The sequence below is a fragment of the Carcharhinus amblyrhynchos genome, chromosome 26 (genome assembly GCF_965287045.1).
Source record: "Carcharhinus amblyrhynchos chromosome 26, sCarAmb.v2.hapA, whole genome shotgun sequence".
Taxonomy (NCBI): Eukaryota; Metazoa; Chordata; class Chondrichthyes; order Carcharhiniformes; family Carcharhinidae; genus Carcharhinus; species Carcharhinus amblyrhynchos.
Window position 1 is genome coordinate 14,715,215 of NC_137349.1, and position 14,570 is coordinate 14,729,784.

At 43.2% G+C, this 14,570-nt stretch overlaps 1 protein-coding gene across 2 annotated transcripts in view; it reads right to left on the minus strand.

Moving 5' to 3' along the window:
• The window catches only part of LOC145358817 (CREB-regulated transcription coactivator 1-like), an 85,045-nt gene that overhangs the window by 14,319 nt on the left and 56,156 nt on the right, over nt 1–14,570 (minus strand). For both annotated transcript variants that reach the window (XM_080213127.1, XM_080213126.1), the window contains 2 exons: nt 6,408–6,488; nt 5,451–5,628 (listed from right to left, as the gene is read on the minus strand). In XM_080213127.1, the coding sequence (XP_080069253.1) occupies nt 5,451–5,628; nt 6,408–6,488 (259 nt within the window). The remainder of the gene's footprint in view (nt 1–5,450; nt 5,629–6,407; nt 6,489–14,570) is intronic.

Genomic DNA, 14,570 nt, shown 5'->3' on the forward strand with positions numbered 1-14,570 from the left:
AGGGAAATCGTGCTTGATAAATCTTCTGGAATTTTCTGAGGGTGTGACCAGTAGAGTGGACAAGGATGAACCAGTGGATGTTGTATATCTGGACTTTCAAAAGGTTTTTGACAATGTCCCACACAAGAGACTGGTGAGCAAAATTAAAGCTCGTGGTACTGGGGGTAAGCTATCGACGTGGATAGAGAACTGGTTGGCAGACAAAAAGCAGAGAGTGGGAATAAATGGGTCCTTTTCAGAATGGTTCACAATAGGCAGTGACTGGTGGGGTACCGCAGGGTTCACAATATACATTGATGATTTGGATGAAGGAATTGAATGTAATATCTCCAAATTTGCAGACGACAGTAAGCTGGGTGGCAGTGTGTGCTGTGAGGACAATGCCAAGAGGCTGCAGGGTGAGTTGGACAGGCTGGATGAGTGGGCAAATACTTGGTAAATGCAATATAATGTGGATCAATGTGAGGTTATCCACTTTGGTAGCAAAAATAGGAAAGAAAATTATTATCTGAATGGTGGCAGTTTAGGAAAAGGGCAAGTGCAACGTGACCTGGGTGTCTTGGTGGAACAGTTGCTGAAGGTTGGGAGAGGGCAGAGGGGTTCGCTATCACTCTGCATGCGATCGGCGGAGGGGGTGGGAGGCAGGGGGCTGTGATCAGTCCGGATAGCAGGGGCAGTGCAGGGATGGGGGATCAGTTATGTTGTGGGGGCCGGGGGAGGCATTATCTGGCCTGGAAGTGATGTGGCAGGGGAGCGGTTTTCTATTTTTTTAATGCGCATGTGAAGTTGGAGGTGCCGATCAGCGCTGCAGGATTTCAGGTGCAAGTCCCGCTCACAGGCTTCCGCAACGCGATTCGGAATCACTGCTATTTTTTCAGGCAAAGTGTGAATGGGGGTGCCTGAGAACAGGTCTTAAAGTCGGATCTAAAACAATCCCAGATTCAAGTCCACCCAGGACTTAGAATGAAAATGTTGGACCCTTTGTCTCTCTCACAAGGATGTCCAATCTTCACCTTCAACCACCCTTGGAATTCTTTCCAAACATTACTCCAACTGGGATGGCCGGGCAGCCGGTGGGCTTCTCCAAGGCAGATGGGGACAACCAGCCTCTGTACAGTTTTATTTTGTTAATAAATACATTGTGCTCCTGACAAGGTCTGCTGTGTGCTTCATTATGCCAACCTTGGATTAAGGGCCTATGCTTTGTTGCTTTCTGTCTCCCTCCTTTCTTGAAGAGAGGTTAGAGAAACGGAGTGCAAGAATTAAACAGTTTATAATTAATTAGTTAGTTAATAATAAACAAAGAATTAAACTCCCCCACCCTCCAGCCAGAGATAACAATATCCCCTGCATTTAGTCTATTCAAGCCTGACCAATTTTTTCTTCAGCTCTCCAACTCTAGAACAAAGAACAAGGAAAATTACAGCACAGGAACAGGCCAATCGACCCTCCAAGCCTGCACCGACCATACTGCCCGACTTAACTAAAACCCCCGACGCTTCCAGGGACCATATCCCTCTATTCCCATCTCATTCATGTACTTGTCAAGATGCCCCTTAAAAGTCACTACCGTATTCGCTTCCTCTGCCTCCCCCAGCAACAAGTTCCAGGCACCCACTACTCTGTGTAAAAAATCTGCCTCATACATCTCCTTTAAACCTTGCCGTTCGCACCTTAAACCTATGCCCCTAGTAATTGACTCTTCCATCCTGGGAAAAAGCTTCTGACTATCCACTCTGTCCATGCCTCTCATAATCTTGTAGACTTCTAACAGATCTCCCCTCAACTTCTGCTGTTCCAGTGAGAACAAACCAAGTTTCTCCAACCTCTTCTCATAGCTAATGCCCTCCATACCAGGCAACATCCCGGTAAATCTTTCTTGTACCCTCTCCAAAGCCTCCACATTCTTCTGGTAGTGTGGCGACCAGAATTGAACACAATATTCCAAGCATGGCCTAACTAAGGTTCTATAAAGTTGCAACATGACTTGCTAATTTTTAAACTCAATGCCCTGGCTGATGAAGGCAAGCATGCCTTCTTAACTACCTTCTCCACCTGCACTGCCACTGTCAGTGACCTGTGTACCTGTACATCCAGATCCCTTTGCCTATCAATACTCTTAAGGGCTTTGTCATTTATTGTATATTTCCTGTCTGTATTAGACCTTCCAAAATGCATTACCTCACATTTGTCTGGACTAAACTCCATCTGCCATCTTTCCGCCCAAGTGCTGTATCCGCTGATGGTCCTCATCACTATCCGCAAATCCACCAACCTTTGTGTTGTTGCAAACTTACTGATCAATCCAGTTACATTTTCCTCCAAATCATTTATATATATTACAAACAGCAAAGATCCCAGCACTGATCCCTGTCACAGCCCTCCATTCAGAAATGCACCCTTCCACTGCTACCCTGTCTTCTTTGACTGAGCCAGTTTTGTATCCACCTTGCCAGCTCACCTCTGATCCCATGCGACTTCACCTTCTGCACCAGTTTGCAGAGGGACCTTGTCAAAGGTCTTATTGAAGTCCATGTGGACAACATTCACTGCCCTACCCTCAATCATCTTTGTCACTTCCCCGAAAAACTCAATCAAGTTCGTGAGACATGACCTCCCTTTCACAAAACTGTGTTGCCTCTCACTAATATGTCCACTTATTTCTAAGTGGGAATAAATCCTGTCTCAAAGAATCCTCTCCAATAACTTCCCTACCACTGATGTAAGGCTCACCGGCCTGTAATTACCTGCATTATTCTTGCCACCCTTCTTAAACAAAGGAACAACATTGGCTATTCTCCAGTCCTCTGGGACCTTCCCTGTAGCCAGTGAGGATACAAAGATTTCTCTCAAGGCCTCAACAATTTCGTCTCTTGCCTCTCTCAGTATTCTAGGGTATATCCCATCAGGCCCAGGGGACTTGTCTGCCTTGATGTTTCTCAAGAACCCCAATACCACCTCCTTTTTGATCTCAACATGACTCAAACTATCTACATGTCCTTTCCCAGACTCATCACCCACAACTCCTTTTCTTTGGTGAATAGTGATGCAAAGTACTCATTTAATACCTCGCCTATTTCCTCTGGCTCCACACTTAGATTCTCTCCCTTGTCCTTGAAGGGACATAGAAACCAGAAGCAGGAGGAGGCCATTCGACCCTTCGAGCCTGCTCTGCCATTCATCTTGATCATGGCTGATCATCAAATTCAATAGCCTGATCCCTCTGTTCCCTCTATATCGCTTGATCCCTTTAGCCCCAAGAGCGATATCTAATTTCTTCCTGAAATCACAGAATGTTTTGGCCTCAACTGCTTTCTGTGGGAGTGAATTCCACACATTCACCACCCTCTGGGTGAACAAATTTCTCCTCACCTCAATTCTAAAGGGTTTTCTCTTATCCTCAAACTATGACCCCCCCCCCCCACTAGTTCTAGACTCACCCACCATTGGGAACATTCTGAATCTACCCTGTCTAACCCTGTTAGAATTTTATACGTTTCAATGAGATCCCCTCTCACTCTATGAAACTCTACTAAATATAATCCTAACTGACTTTGACTTTCCTCATATAACAGACCTGCCATCCCTGGAATCAACCTGGAATAAACCTTAGCTGTACTCTCTCTATAGCAAGGTCATCTTTCTTCCGATAAGGACACCAAAACTACACACAATACTCCAGGTGTGGCCTCACCAACACACTATACAATTGCAGCAAAGCATCCCTATCCCAATACTCAAATCCCCTCACTATGAGACCAAACTACCATTTGCCTTTTTTACTGCCTCTCACTGATTTGGCAGGTTTTCCTACTAATAGCTGTTTCCAGTCCAATCCTCATTTGATGCTTCATTAAGTACATCATTCCCCCTCACAGCTTAATTGATTCTTTAAACAATAATGCTACATCCCTACCATTTTCTCTAATTATTGTGTTGATACCATGCTGCCATTTGACTGTCTGTATGCTCAGCTCATCAGCTTTATTTTCTATGCTCCTTGCATTTATATATCTACTTTTTAACATTGCCAAATTCCTGTGCTGTACACTTTGTAACCTGTACTGTTTCTGTCTTTCAGAGTTATTAATTCTCTGAATTTGCCCTCAGGTTCCCAGCCCCGTCAGTCTGGTTTAAAACTCCAACAGCACGAGCAAATCTCTATGCAAGGATATTCATCCCAGTCCTGTTCAGGTGTAGACCTTCCAGTTTGCACAGATCCCACCTTTCCCAGAACTGGTCCCAATGCCTCAGAAATCCAAAACCCTTGACCAGCTTTCCAGCCATGTTTTAAAAATCGCTCAGTTCTCCTGTTTCTATCCTCGTGCAGGTGGGGACTGGGAGCAATGTGAGGTAATACGTTTTGGAAGGTCTAATACAGATAGGAAATATACAGTAAATGACAGAATCCTTAAGACTATTGATAGCAGAGGAATCTGGGTATACAGGTCACTGAAAGTAGTAACACAGATGGAGAAGGTTGTCAAGAAGGCATTCGGCATGCTTGCTTTCATCGGCCGGGGCACTGAGTTTAAAAATTGGCAAGTCTTGTTGCAGCTGTACAGAACCTTAGTTAAGCTACATTTGGAATACAGTGTTCAATTCTGGTCGGCACACTAACAGAAGGATGTGGAGGTTTTGGAGAGGGTACAGAAAAGATTTACTAGGACATTGCCTGGTATGGAGGGCATTAGCTTTGAGGAGAGGTTGGAGAAACTTGGTTTGTTCTCACTGGAATCTCAGAAGTTGAGGGGCGACCTGATAGAAGTCTACAAAATTATGAGGGGCATGGACAGACTGGATAGTCAATAGCTTGTTCCCAGGATAGAAGAGTCAATTACTGGGGTGGGGGACATAAATTTAAGGTGCGAGGGGCAAGGTTTAAAGATGTACGAGGCAGATTTTTTTACACAGAGAGTAGTGGGTGCCTGGAACTCATTGCCAGGGGAGGTGGAAGCAGGTACGATAGTGACTTTTAAGGGGTGCCTGGACAAATACGTGAATAGGATGGGAATAGAGGGATATGGTTCCCGGAAGGGTAGGGGGTTTTAGTTCAATTGAACAGCATGATTGGTGCAAGCTTGGAGGGCTGAAGGGCCTGCTCCTGTGCTACAATTTTCTTTGTTCTTTAATCCTGAGATTACTGCTTTAGAGATCTTGTTTTTCAATCTCAGTTCCCTAAGGTCTGCTTTCAGGACTTCATCACCTTTCTTACCTAAATCATTGGTGCCAATATGGACGATCACTTCTCGCAGATCATCCACCCCTAAAAGAATACAGGCACAGGAGGAGGTCACCCTACCCGGTTGCCTGTGCTGTATTTGGTTATAAAGTTATTGTTGTGACTCATGTTCCAACTACGATGCTTGTTATTTGGTGACGTAACAAGTTGATGAGTGGGAAGTACAAGGAGTGAAACATTAGCTACAACAGTGTTGTGAGGTACTTACCAGTCAGAATGATGTTGGGGATGTTTCCGTGATTGCTGTAACTGAGCTGAGAGTCCTGTAGATTCCCGTGGCTCCCTGTCAGCCCCATCATTGCTGCCTGCGAGTAGTTCAGGGTTGAGATTTGGTTGTACAAGCTGTTGGTGCTGTTTGGGCTCTCAATCATATTAAACTGTTCAAGCTAAAATAAAGAATTTAATGATTAGAATCTTCTCCTGGATGGATTCCACAGGGGCTAAAGACCCAAACCCTGTGAGGGAAGGGTCCTGGACCCATACCTCCAGGAGAGGTGGGGGGCCCTCCAAGACTGTGCACGAATTTATGCCACTTCTCAGAAGTGTAAAATGAGCCACACTATGAGATTGACTGATTATCTTAAATTAGTTTCTAAAATAAAAACAAAGCATTGTGGATGCTGCAAATCTGAACTAAAAAACAGGAAATGCTGGAAAAGCTGTGCTGCTCTGGCAGCATCTTCTGAAGTTGAGTCACATGGATTTGAAATGCTAACTTTGTTTCTTTCTTCACAAAAGCTGCCAGACTCCCTGCAGAGGTTTTTCAGGATTTTCTGTTTCCATCTGAAATTGGCTATTAGTGTAGCTATTAGCACACTTAGGATTGTTCAGCAAGAGCTGGCCAACTGCAGAACCCTATCTAACATTTTGTTTTGGGTTTTGCACTTGCTGGTTCATTACAGCCTGAACTCTATTATAAATAACCAAAGAATCAGCCAATCACTGGGATGTACAGCCAATGGACCTGGCATTGCACCAGCACTGAAATTCATACACAGTGTTATTCACCGTATGATAGTTAGAATGTCCTTTTGGATTGACAGCAGCATCCAATGAATTGACGAATAATTAAACTGAAGTTACAAAGACTGGGCCAAATTTAAAACTTTGACGAGTTGCTGACGCTGCCTACCCACTGCAGCAGGGAATTGGCCTGTGTCCTTACCTGGTGAGACAGCGAGTTGGCTTGTCTGTTTGTCAGCTGCTGATCATAATAATCTCCAAAAACACTACCAAGTATGGATGTCTGTGGAAAAGGACAGAGAATTTATTGCTCACAAATAAGACATTTAATGTACACTAATCATCTTGTGACTGACAGGCACCAAGTACACATACCACGCACGCACATATACACGCACACAGACACACCGCGCACACACACAGACACCGTGCATGCATACAAACACATTGCACACGCTCACACGTACACAGCCATACCACGCACACACACATACATGCACACACACACAGACATACACACATACACTCTTGCACACGCACTCATTGTTTCTTTTCTGAGATTGCTTCCTTCAGTTACAGTCTATAATGTAATTCCTAAATATGAAGCTGTACTGAAAGGGAGACTCAGACCTCCTCTTCATAACACCAAGTGCTCTGTCAGGTCAAGCCTATCTCACCTGCACCCAGTCTCTGGTCTTATCCACTCTGTCCTGGACACTGGGCAGTCCACGGAACTGCTCTTGTTACAGTCTCCCCTCCCTGGGCATTACATCTTCTACTAATGCTGTATAAGAAGAGGAGGGTAAATGTGATGAGAACTTGCCAACATGGATTGGATGGGCCGGAAGGCCTGTTTCCAAGTTGCAATTTCTATGTATTGCTATGATGCAGCATCAATCAGAAGCTGCCACCTCGCTGTAACCCATTGTGTATCAGCATTATGACAAACATACTGCAGCTTTGTAAACTTGCTAATCCATCTTGGGAAATACTTTGTCAGATTAAGTTTGAATTTCAGAAAAGGTTTCACAGTGAGAACACGTCATATATTAGCTGCAGGAGAGCCTAACTATAACAACATAGGCGAACCTCCAACATGCACAGTCTAAATAGATCGGTCCATCAAACAGCAAGCACCAGATCCAGCATCAGCCTTAGGGTCTTCTAGGTACCCCCTGCCTGAGCCCCCCTCTCCGACCCTCTGCCGTAACCATTCCCTTCTCTCTGCCCAGGGATCCTCCTTGACTCTCCTCTCTGCCTGGGACTCCCCTGCCCCCCCTCTCCACTCTGCCAGGGACCCCCCACTCCTCTGTCTGGGTCCCTCATTTACACTCCTCTCTACCAGGGACTCCATTCTCCTCTCTCCCAGGATCCCCCAGCCCTTCTGCCCGGAGTCCCCTGTTGACTGCCCTCTGTTCAGGGTCTGCTCTCCTCTCCTCCATGCCTATGGCAAGTCCTATAGAATGCTTAATAAACATTAATTCAGCCTCAGTCAGCATATTACTTGTTTTATAAACCAGTGACTTCCAAGGTTGCCACCTTCTTGGACTAAATCCTAATAAAAAGTAAAACAACAGCATTTAAGACTCCTTCGTGAACAAAATGAATGTCATTATTATTGCTTCTTATTATTTGCACCAGATACCGATCCTCAACGTTATTCACACTTGATGGTAGTCTGCATTGGGATGGGGTTGTCCTAGTTATAAGGAATAGGTGCAGTCCTGCACCACCAGGGCAGCACTGGTGGCGTCTGAATAGCCAGGCACAAGTTCTCCCCACTCACTCTCTTACCAAAGAAAAGTTCCCGCTGTCATACTTCCCCTAGAGAATGCTTTTTACTCATTCTAGCTCTCACTCTCTCTGCAGAGAATGCTTTCTGCACGCACCCCTCAGATCCAATGCCACAGGAGGCCATTCGGCCAATCAAGCACCTGAAAACTCACTCTCAGTAGAATAATCCAGTAAGTAGGATTTCCCAGTTTATGCCAATAATGCTGCAAGTTTATCTCCCTCAAATATCCACCTGGATCCCAATCTGAAGCAAGTCATTGTCTCCATTTCAGTCATTCTTGTAGCAGGGAGTTCCAAGTCATTACCACACACCACATAAAAAATGTTCTTCCTAAAAAACTCCTTGCATCTCTTAGCTAAAACGTTCAATCTGTACCCGAGTCCTGGAACCACCAGCCAATGGAAACTTTTGTCTACCTTATCTAACCCTATCATAATGTTATACTCCCCTATCAAATCTCCCCTCAATCTCAAAGAACAAAGAACAAGACAGCACAGGAATAGGTTCTTCTGCCCTCCAAGTCTTTTAAAGTTTATTTATTAGTCACAAGTAAGGCTTACATTATTGTAATGAATTTACTGTGAAATTCCCCTAGTTGCCACACTCCAGCACCTGTTCAGGTCAATCCTCTGGGACCTCACCAGTGGCAAATAAAGAAACAAAGATTTCTGTTAGAAGCCTAGCAATTTCATCTGTTGTCTCCCTCAGTAATCTCCTTTTGTTCAAGTACAAAATATCAGCTTCTCCAATCGAGGCTTGTAGTTAAAATCTGGCATCTCTGAAACCATTCTGGTTAATCTCCTCTGCGCCCGAATGGAGACAATTACTCTGTTGATATTGTCATGACTTCTGACCCATTTGGAGTATTGCATACAGTTCTGGTCACCACACTACCAGAAGGACATGGAAGCTTTGGAGAGTGTGCAAAGAAGGTTCACCAGGATGTTGTCTGGACTCAAAAATGGTGACTGTGAGAGGTTGAATAAACTAGGATTGTTTTCATTGGAAAGAGGGAGGCTGAGGGGACACCTGATAGGGAATTATGAGAGGCACAGACAGCGTGGATAGTCAGAGGCTTATTCCCAGGGTGGAAGTGTCAATTACAAGGGGGCACAGGTTCAAGGTGAGAGGGGGAATGTTTAAGGGAGATAGACTGTCACGACCTTTGACCCATTTGGAATATTGTATGCAGTTCTGGTGCAGGGGAAGTTTCTCATGCAGAGAGTGGTGGGTACCTGGAACACACTGTCAGAGGAGGTAGCTGAAGCAGGCACAATTGCAACATTTAACAGGCATGGGGACATGAAGAGAGAGGGAACAGAGGGATATGGATCAAGTAAGGGCAGGAAGTTTTTTTTTAGTTTAGTTGCGGCATCATGGTCGGCATGGGCTTGGAGGGCCGAATGGCCTGTTCCGGTACTATACTTTTCTTTGTTCTTTTGGAAGCAGTATAGTAAGAAAAATGTGTCATTCTTTAAAAAGTCTGTGGAATCTAATTATTTTTATGAATGCTTGAAAAAGGACTTTGACTGAATGGCTGGCAGACACAAAATGAAAGCTGTAGCCACAACTGCTGGAGTGTGACTGTTATCAGCATACAGATATAGATACAAAGAGAAAGCAGTCAGAGACAGAAAGAAGAAACAGAATTCCTGGGAGAAGCAGCAAATCACTCTCAGGAACAGATCAGTTTTTTTCAGTTTGGCAGAAAAACAGACATGAGTTCTTGGAGGTACTTTGTGAGCTGGTTAAAAAAATCTAAACCCTGGAAAGCTGTGTGAATACTTCAGGGACATTAAAAAGTTAGGTATTTTCCTATAAAAGGGCACACTATGAACTAGGTGCTACTGGTTGGTTGATGAGGAACTCTGAGAAGCTATACTAATCAGGATTATCGTGACCCAAGGGAGAGAGGGTTCACAGGAGTGTGCTTTGCTGATGATGACTGTACCCATGAAACTCAAAGATGGATCACCCTCTGGATCTACGTTCTGTAAGTAAAGACCTGCTTATTATGGAACTGTGTAATTATGTAGTCCCATGTTTGTGCAGGGGGAAATATGAATGTTTGTGGTTGCTTAAGGCTTAACAATGTTTAATCAAGTATTTAAAGGAAAATTTTTACCTTTTTATTTGAAGTATCTTTTTGCCTATTAATTCATGTGTGGTTTGCATTGTTCTGATTCATATTAAAGGAAAAACTATTCAAGTGGAATCTTGTTGGTACTGTCTTCATTTGGCAGCGATACAGTGCATTTGGTTATTTTGAAATTTGGCAGGTCATTGTTACAACCCCAAAGCCAAAGACTATTAACCCCCAGGTTCCTATGTCATGAAGTCTAAATCATTAACAGACACAACAAGCATCAACGACTCCAACACTGAGACCTGTGCAACATCACTGGAAACTACTTTCCAGTCACAAAAATAGTCATAACACCAGAAGATGTAAGAGCAGAAGTAACCATATGTCCCATCAATTCTGTTCCACATTCAGTGAGATCATGACTGATCTGATAATCCTCAACTCCACTTTCCATCCTTATCCCATAATTCTGGATTCCCACAGCGATTAAAACTGTCTATTTCAGCCTTCAACATATTTATTCCAGCTCTCTGTGATAAAGAATTTCACCTAGTCACTACCCTCAGAGAAGAGATTTTTTTCTCATCTCTGGGTCGTCTTCAATGGGTCGCCCTTGACTCTGAGATGATGTCCTCTGATCCTAGTCTCTCCCAAAAAGGGAAACAACCTCTCAGTATCAAACCTGTCAATCCCCCTGAGAATCTGATGTGTCCCAATAAGGTTGTCTCTCATTCTTCTAATCTCCAATGAGTACAGGCCAACCTAGAAGCCAACCTCTCCAAAGAAAATTCCTCCATACCCAGGAGTAACCTAGTGAACCTCCTGTAACTGGCTCCAAAGCCAGTATATCTTCCCTTAGATAGAGACCAAAACTATTCACAGTATTCCAGATGTGGTCTAACTAATGGCTTGTACAGTTTTAGCTGGATTTGCCTATTTTATGCTCCTTTTCTTTTGAAATAAAGGTTAACATTCCATTTGTTTTCCCAATACCTATCATTGTTTTGTGATTTATGCACGAGGACCCCCAAATCTCTCCAAGCTGCGGCTTTCTGCAGTTTTTCTTCATTTAAATAATTTATGCCCCTTTATTCTTCCTAACAAAGTGCATAACTTAACATTTTTCACGTTATATTCCATCTGCCAAGTTTTTGACCACTCGCTTAAGCTACCTGTATCTCTCTGAAGACTCTGTCATTCTCATCACTAGCCTTCTGACCTATTTTTATGTTATGCACAAACTTGACTTTGGTATATTCACTTCCCTTGTCCGTGCTATTAATATATATTTATATCACTGTGGACCCAGTACTGATCCTTGTGGAAGTCCACTTGTTACCATCCTGAAATGCCCTTTATCCCAACTGTCTTCTATTAGTTAGACAATTTTCTATCCATGCTAATATACTACCACCAAACCATGGGCTCTTATTAAGTAGCTTTTTGTGTGGTACCTTATCAAAAACTTTGAAATCCAAATATGTCTGCTTGTTCCCCTGTATCTAGCACGCGTGTTATTAACTCAAGGAATTCATTTACATTTGTCAGGCATGATTTTCCCTTCATGAAGCCATGCTGACGCTGCTTGATTATACGATGTATTTCTAAATGTTCTGTTGTTATATTCTTTACAATGGACTCTTCACATTTTCCCAATGACAGATGTTAATCTAACATGCCTGTAATTAACTACTTTTTACCTCCAGCTCTTTTTCAATAATTGGCAGTTTTTCAATCTTCTGGTGCTTTTCTACAATTTAAGGATTCTTGGAAGATTACTACCAGTGCATCAATTAAATTACTCCTTTTACTCGTTACTGAGTCATTTCTGGAATCAACCTGTTACTTTCCCCTGTATCCCATGAGATCTCACTTTTCTGACCAATCTGCCATGTAGGACCTTGTCAAGTGCCTTACTGAAATCCATGTAGACATTATTCACTGCGCTGCCCTCAACAATCTTCCTTGTTAATAAGGCATGATCTTCACAACACAGCAAAGCTGACAATCCCTGATCAATCTCTGTCTAAGAATTCTTTCCAATAATTTGCCCACCATTGAAGTCAATTTGACCAATCTATAGTATTCTGGTCTACTTTTCACCCTTTATAAATTGTACAACATCTGCAGATTTCCAATTCTCTGGTACCTCACCTGTGTCTAGCGAGAATTGGAAAATGATCCTCAGAGCATTCATTATTTCCACCTTGGCTTCCATCAACAGCCTGGAAAACATCTCACGTCCCCTTCTCTGAATTTGTCCTCAGGTTCCCCGTCAATCTAGCTTAGAATCTCGCAACAGCATGAACAAATCTTCCTGCGAGGATATTCATCCCTTTCAAGTGTAGACTGGCCAGTTTGTACAGGTCCCAACTTTCCCAAAATCTGCCCCAATGCCTCAGAACTCTACTGCACTCCCTCCCACACCAGCTTTCCAGCCATATGTTTAATTATTCAATGCTTCTGCTTGTATACTTGTGCATTGTGGAGATTACTGTTTTAATCTCCTCCTGAGCATCGCAAGGTCTGCTTTCAGGACCTCATCCACTTTCCTCCCTAAATCATTGATACCAATGACCTCTGGCCGATCACTCCTGACCCAAGCACCAGGGAGGCACCATATCATCCTGAGTCATTTCTGTGGCCACATGTTATTCTAACTAATGCATCCCCTTTCAATACTGCTCTTCATTTGGGCATTGAACGTTAGGGGACACTATTGTCAACCATTTGCCAGACTAAAAAAAAAACTAATTATGTATTTCTGTCCTTAAGATAATTTTTCATCCAAGCTGACACTACTTCCTATTCCATAAGCGTCAATTTTGTTAACCAGCCTTTTACAGGTTATTTTGTGGAACGCTTTCTTAAAATTTAGATATCCAGTGCATTCCCTTCATCAGTGTTCAGTTATTTTATCAAAAAATTCAGTCAATCAAGTTAACCATGATCTGTCTTTTACAAATGCGTGCTGGCTGTCTTCATTAAATCAAACCTCTTTAGTTGACAGTTGAATTTTTTTTCTAATTATTGATTCTAAAACCTTACTCACCAGCAATGTTAAACTGATTGGCCTGCTGTTGTTTGGAATGATCTTGCATCCTTTCTTGAATACACTCAACACATTTGCCACTCCCCAATCACATGCACATCCCTGATATGCAGGGAGGATTGTGGCAAGCACTTCTGCTACCTCCATCCGTATTTCCTTTAGCAACGTGGGAATGCAAACCATCTGGACTGGATGACTTATCTGCTCAAAGTATAGCAGCCTTTCCAGTACACTCTCAACAATGGAAAAGCATTTAATTGAGCACCTGAAAAGCCACAGCACACAATGCTATGGACCAAGTGCTAGAAAATAGGATTTGAATAGACAGGTGCTTGGCGGTGTAGACACAAATGGTCTCTTTTTGTGCTATGAAACCCTCACCACTTCCATCGATATTTTGTGAGCGTCTCCTTAGTAAACACTGGTACAAAGTACTTATCAATATTTTAGCCTTGTCCAGTGCTTCTTATCATCTATTACCCTTCTTGTTCCTAATAGAACACACTTCCTATTTAGATGCTGGTAGAAGATTTTTGGACTTCCTTTTATGTTAATTGTCATTCTAGTCTCATTCGGTTTCCTCTTCTCTTCTCTCTGTTTGTATTTGGCCTGATTTCCACTTGAAAACATACCCTCTTTATACTGCTTCATTTCATTCTCTATCTCCTTCATTACCCAAGGAGCCCTGGCTTTGGCTCCTCTACCTTTCTTCTTGTTGGAACATATCTAGCCTGCGCCGAGAAGATCTTCTTAAGATCACCCACTGTTCCATTACAGTTTTTCCCGTCAATCTTTGGTTCCATTCCACTGTAGCAAAATCCCTTCTCATTCAACTGAAATTAGCCCTCTTCCAATCTACTATAGATTGTTCCTGTTCTCCCCCATTATTAATCTAAACGTTATGATCACTCTTGACCAAGTGTGCCCTCTCAGACACTTGGTCCACTTGGCCCAGCTCATTCCCAAAGCAAACTGGAGGAACAGCACACCTGTTCTTCCGATTAGGCACTTTACAGCCTTCCGGACTGAACAGAGTTCAATAACTTCAGACCCATGAATTCTCTCCTCTACTTTTACCCCATTTCCATCATTTAATTTCAGTTTATTATTTTTCATTTCTTCCATTGTTTCATTTTTCAGCTTATCAAAGATCTCTCCATCTTTTTCCACCCCCACCATGTGTCTCTTCCCTCCCCCCTCCCACCACCACTGTCTCCCCCCCCACCACTACTGACTCCCCTTCCCCCCACCACCAGTGTCTCCCCTTCCCCCCCACCACGGCCACTTGCTACATGTTTCAAGTTGTCCTTTGACATTCTGCTTACCTTTGTCCTGCCATTTACACATTCTGATCCCTTAAAGGCCGCAATCACCACCATTTGTGTTTCTTTTGTCTTTTTAATCTTTAACATCTTTGACAATCTCTCTCATC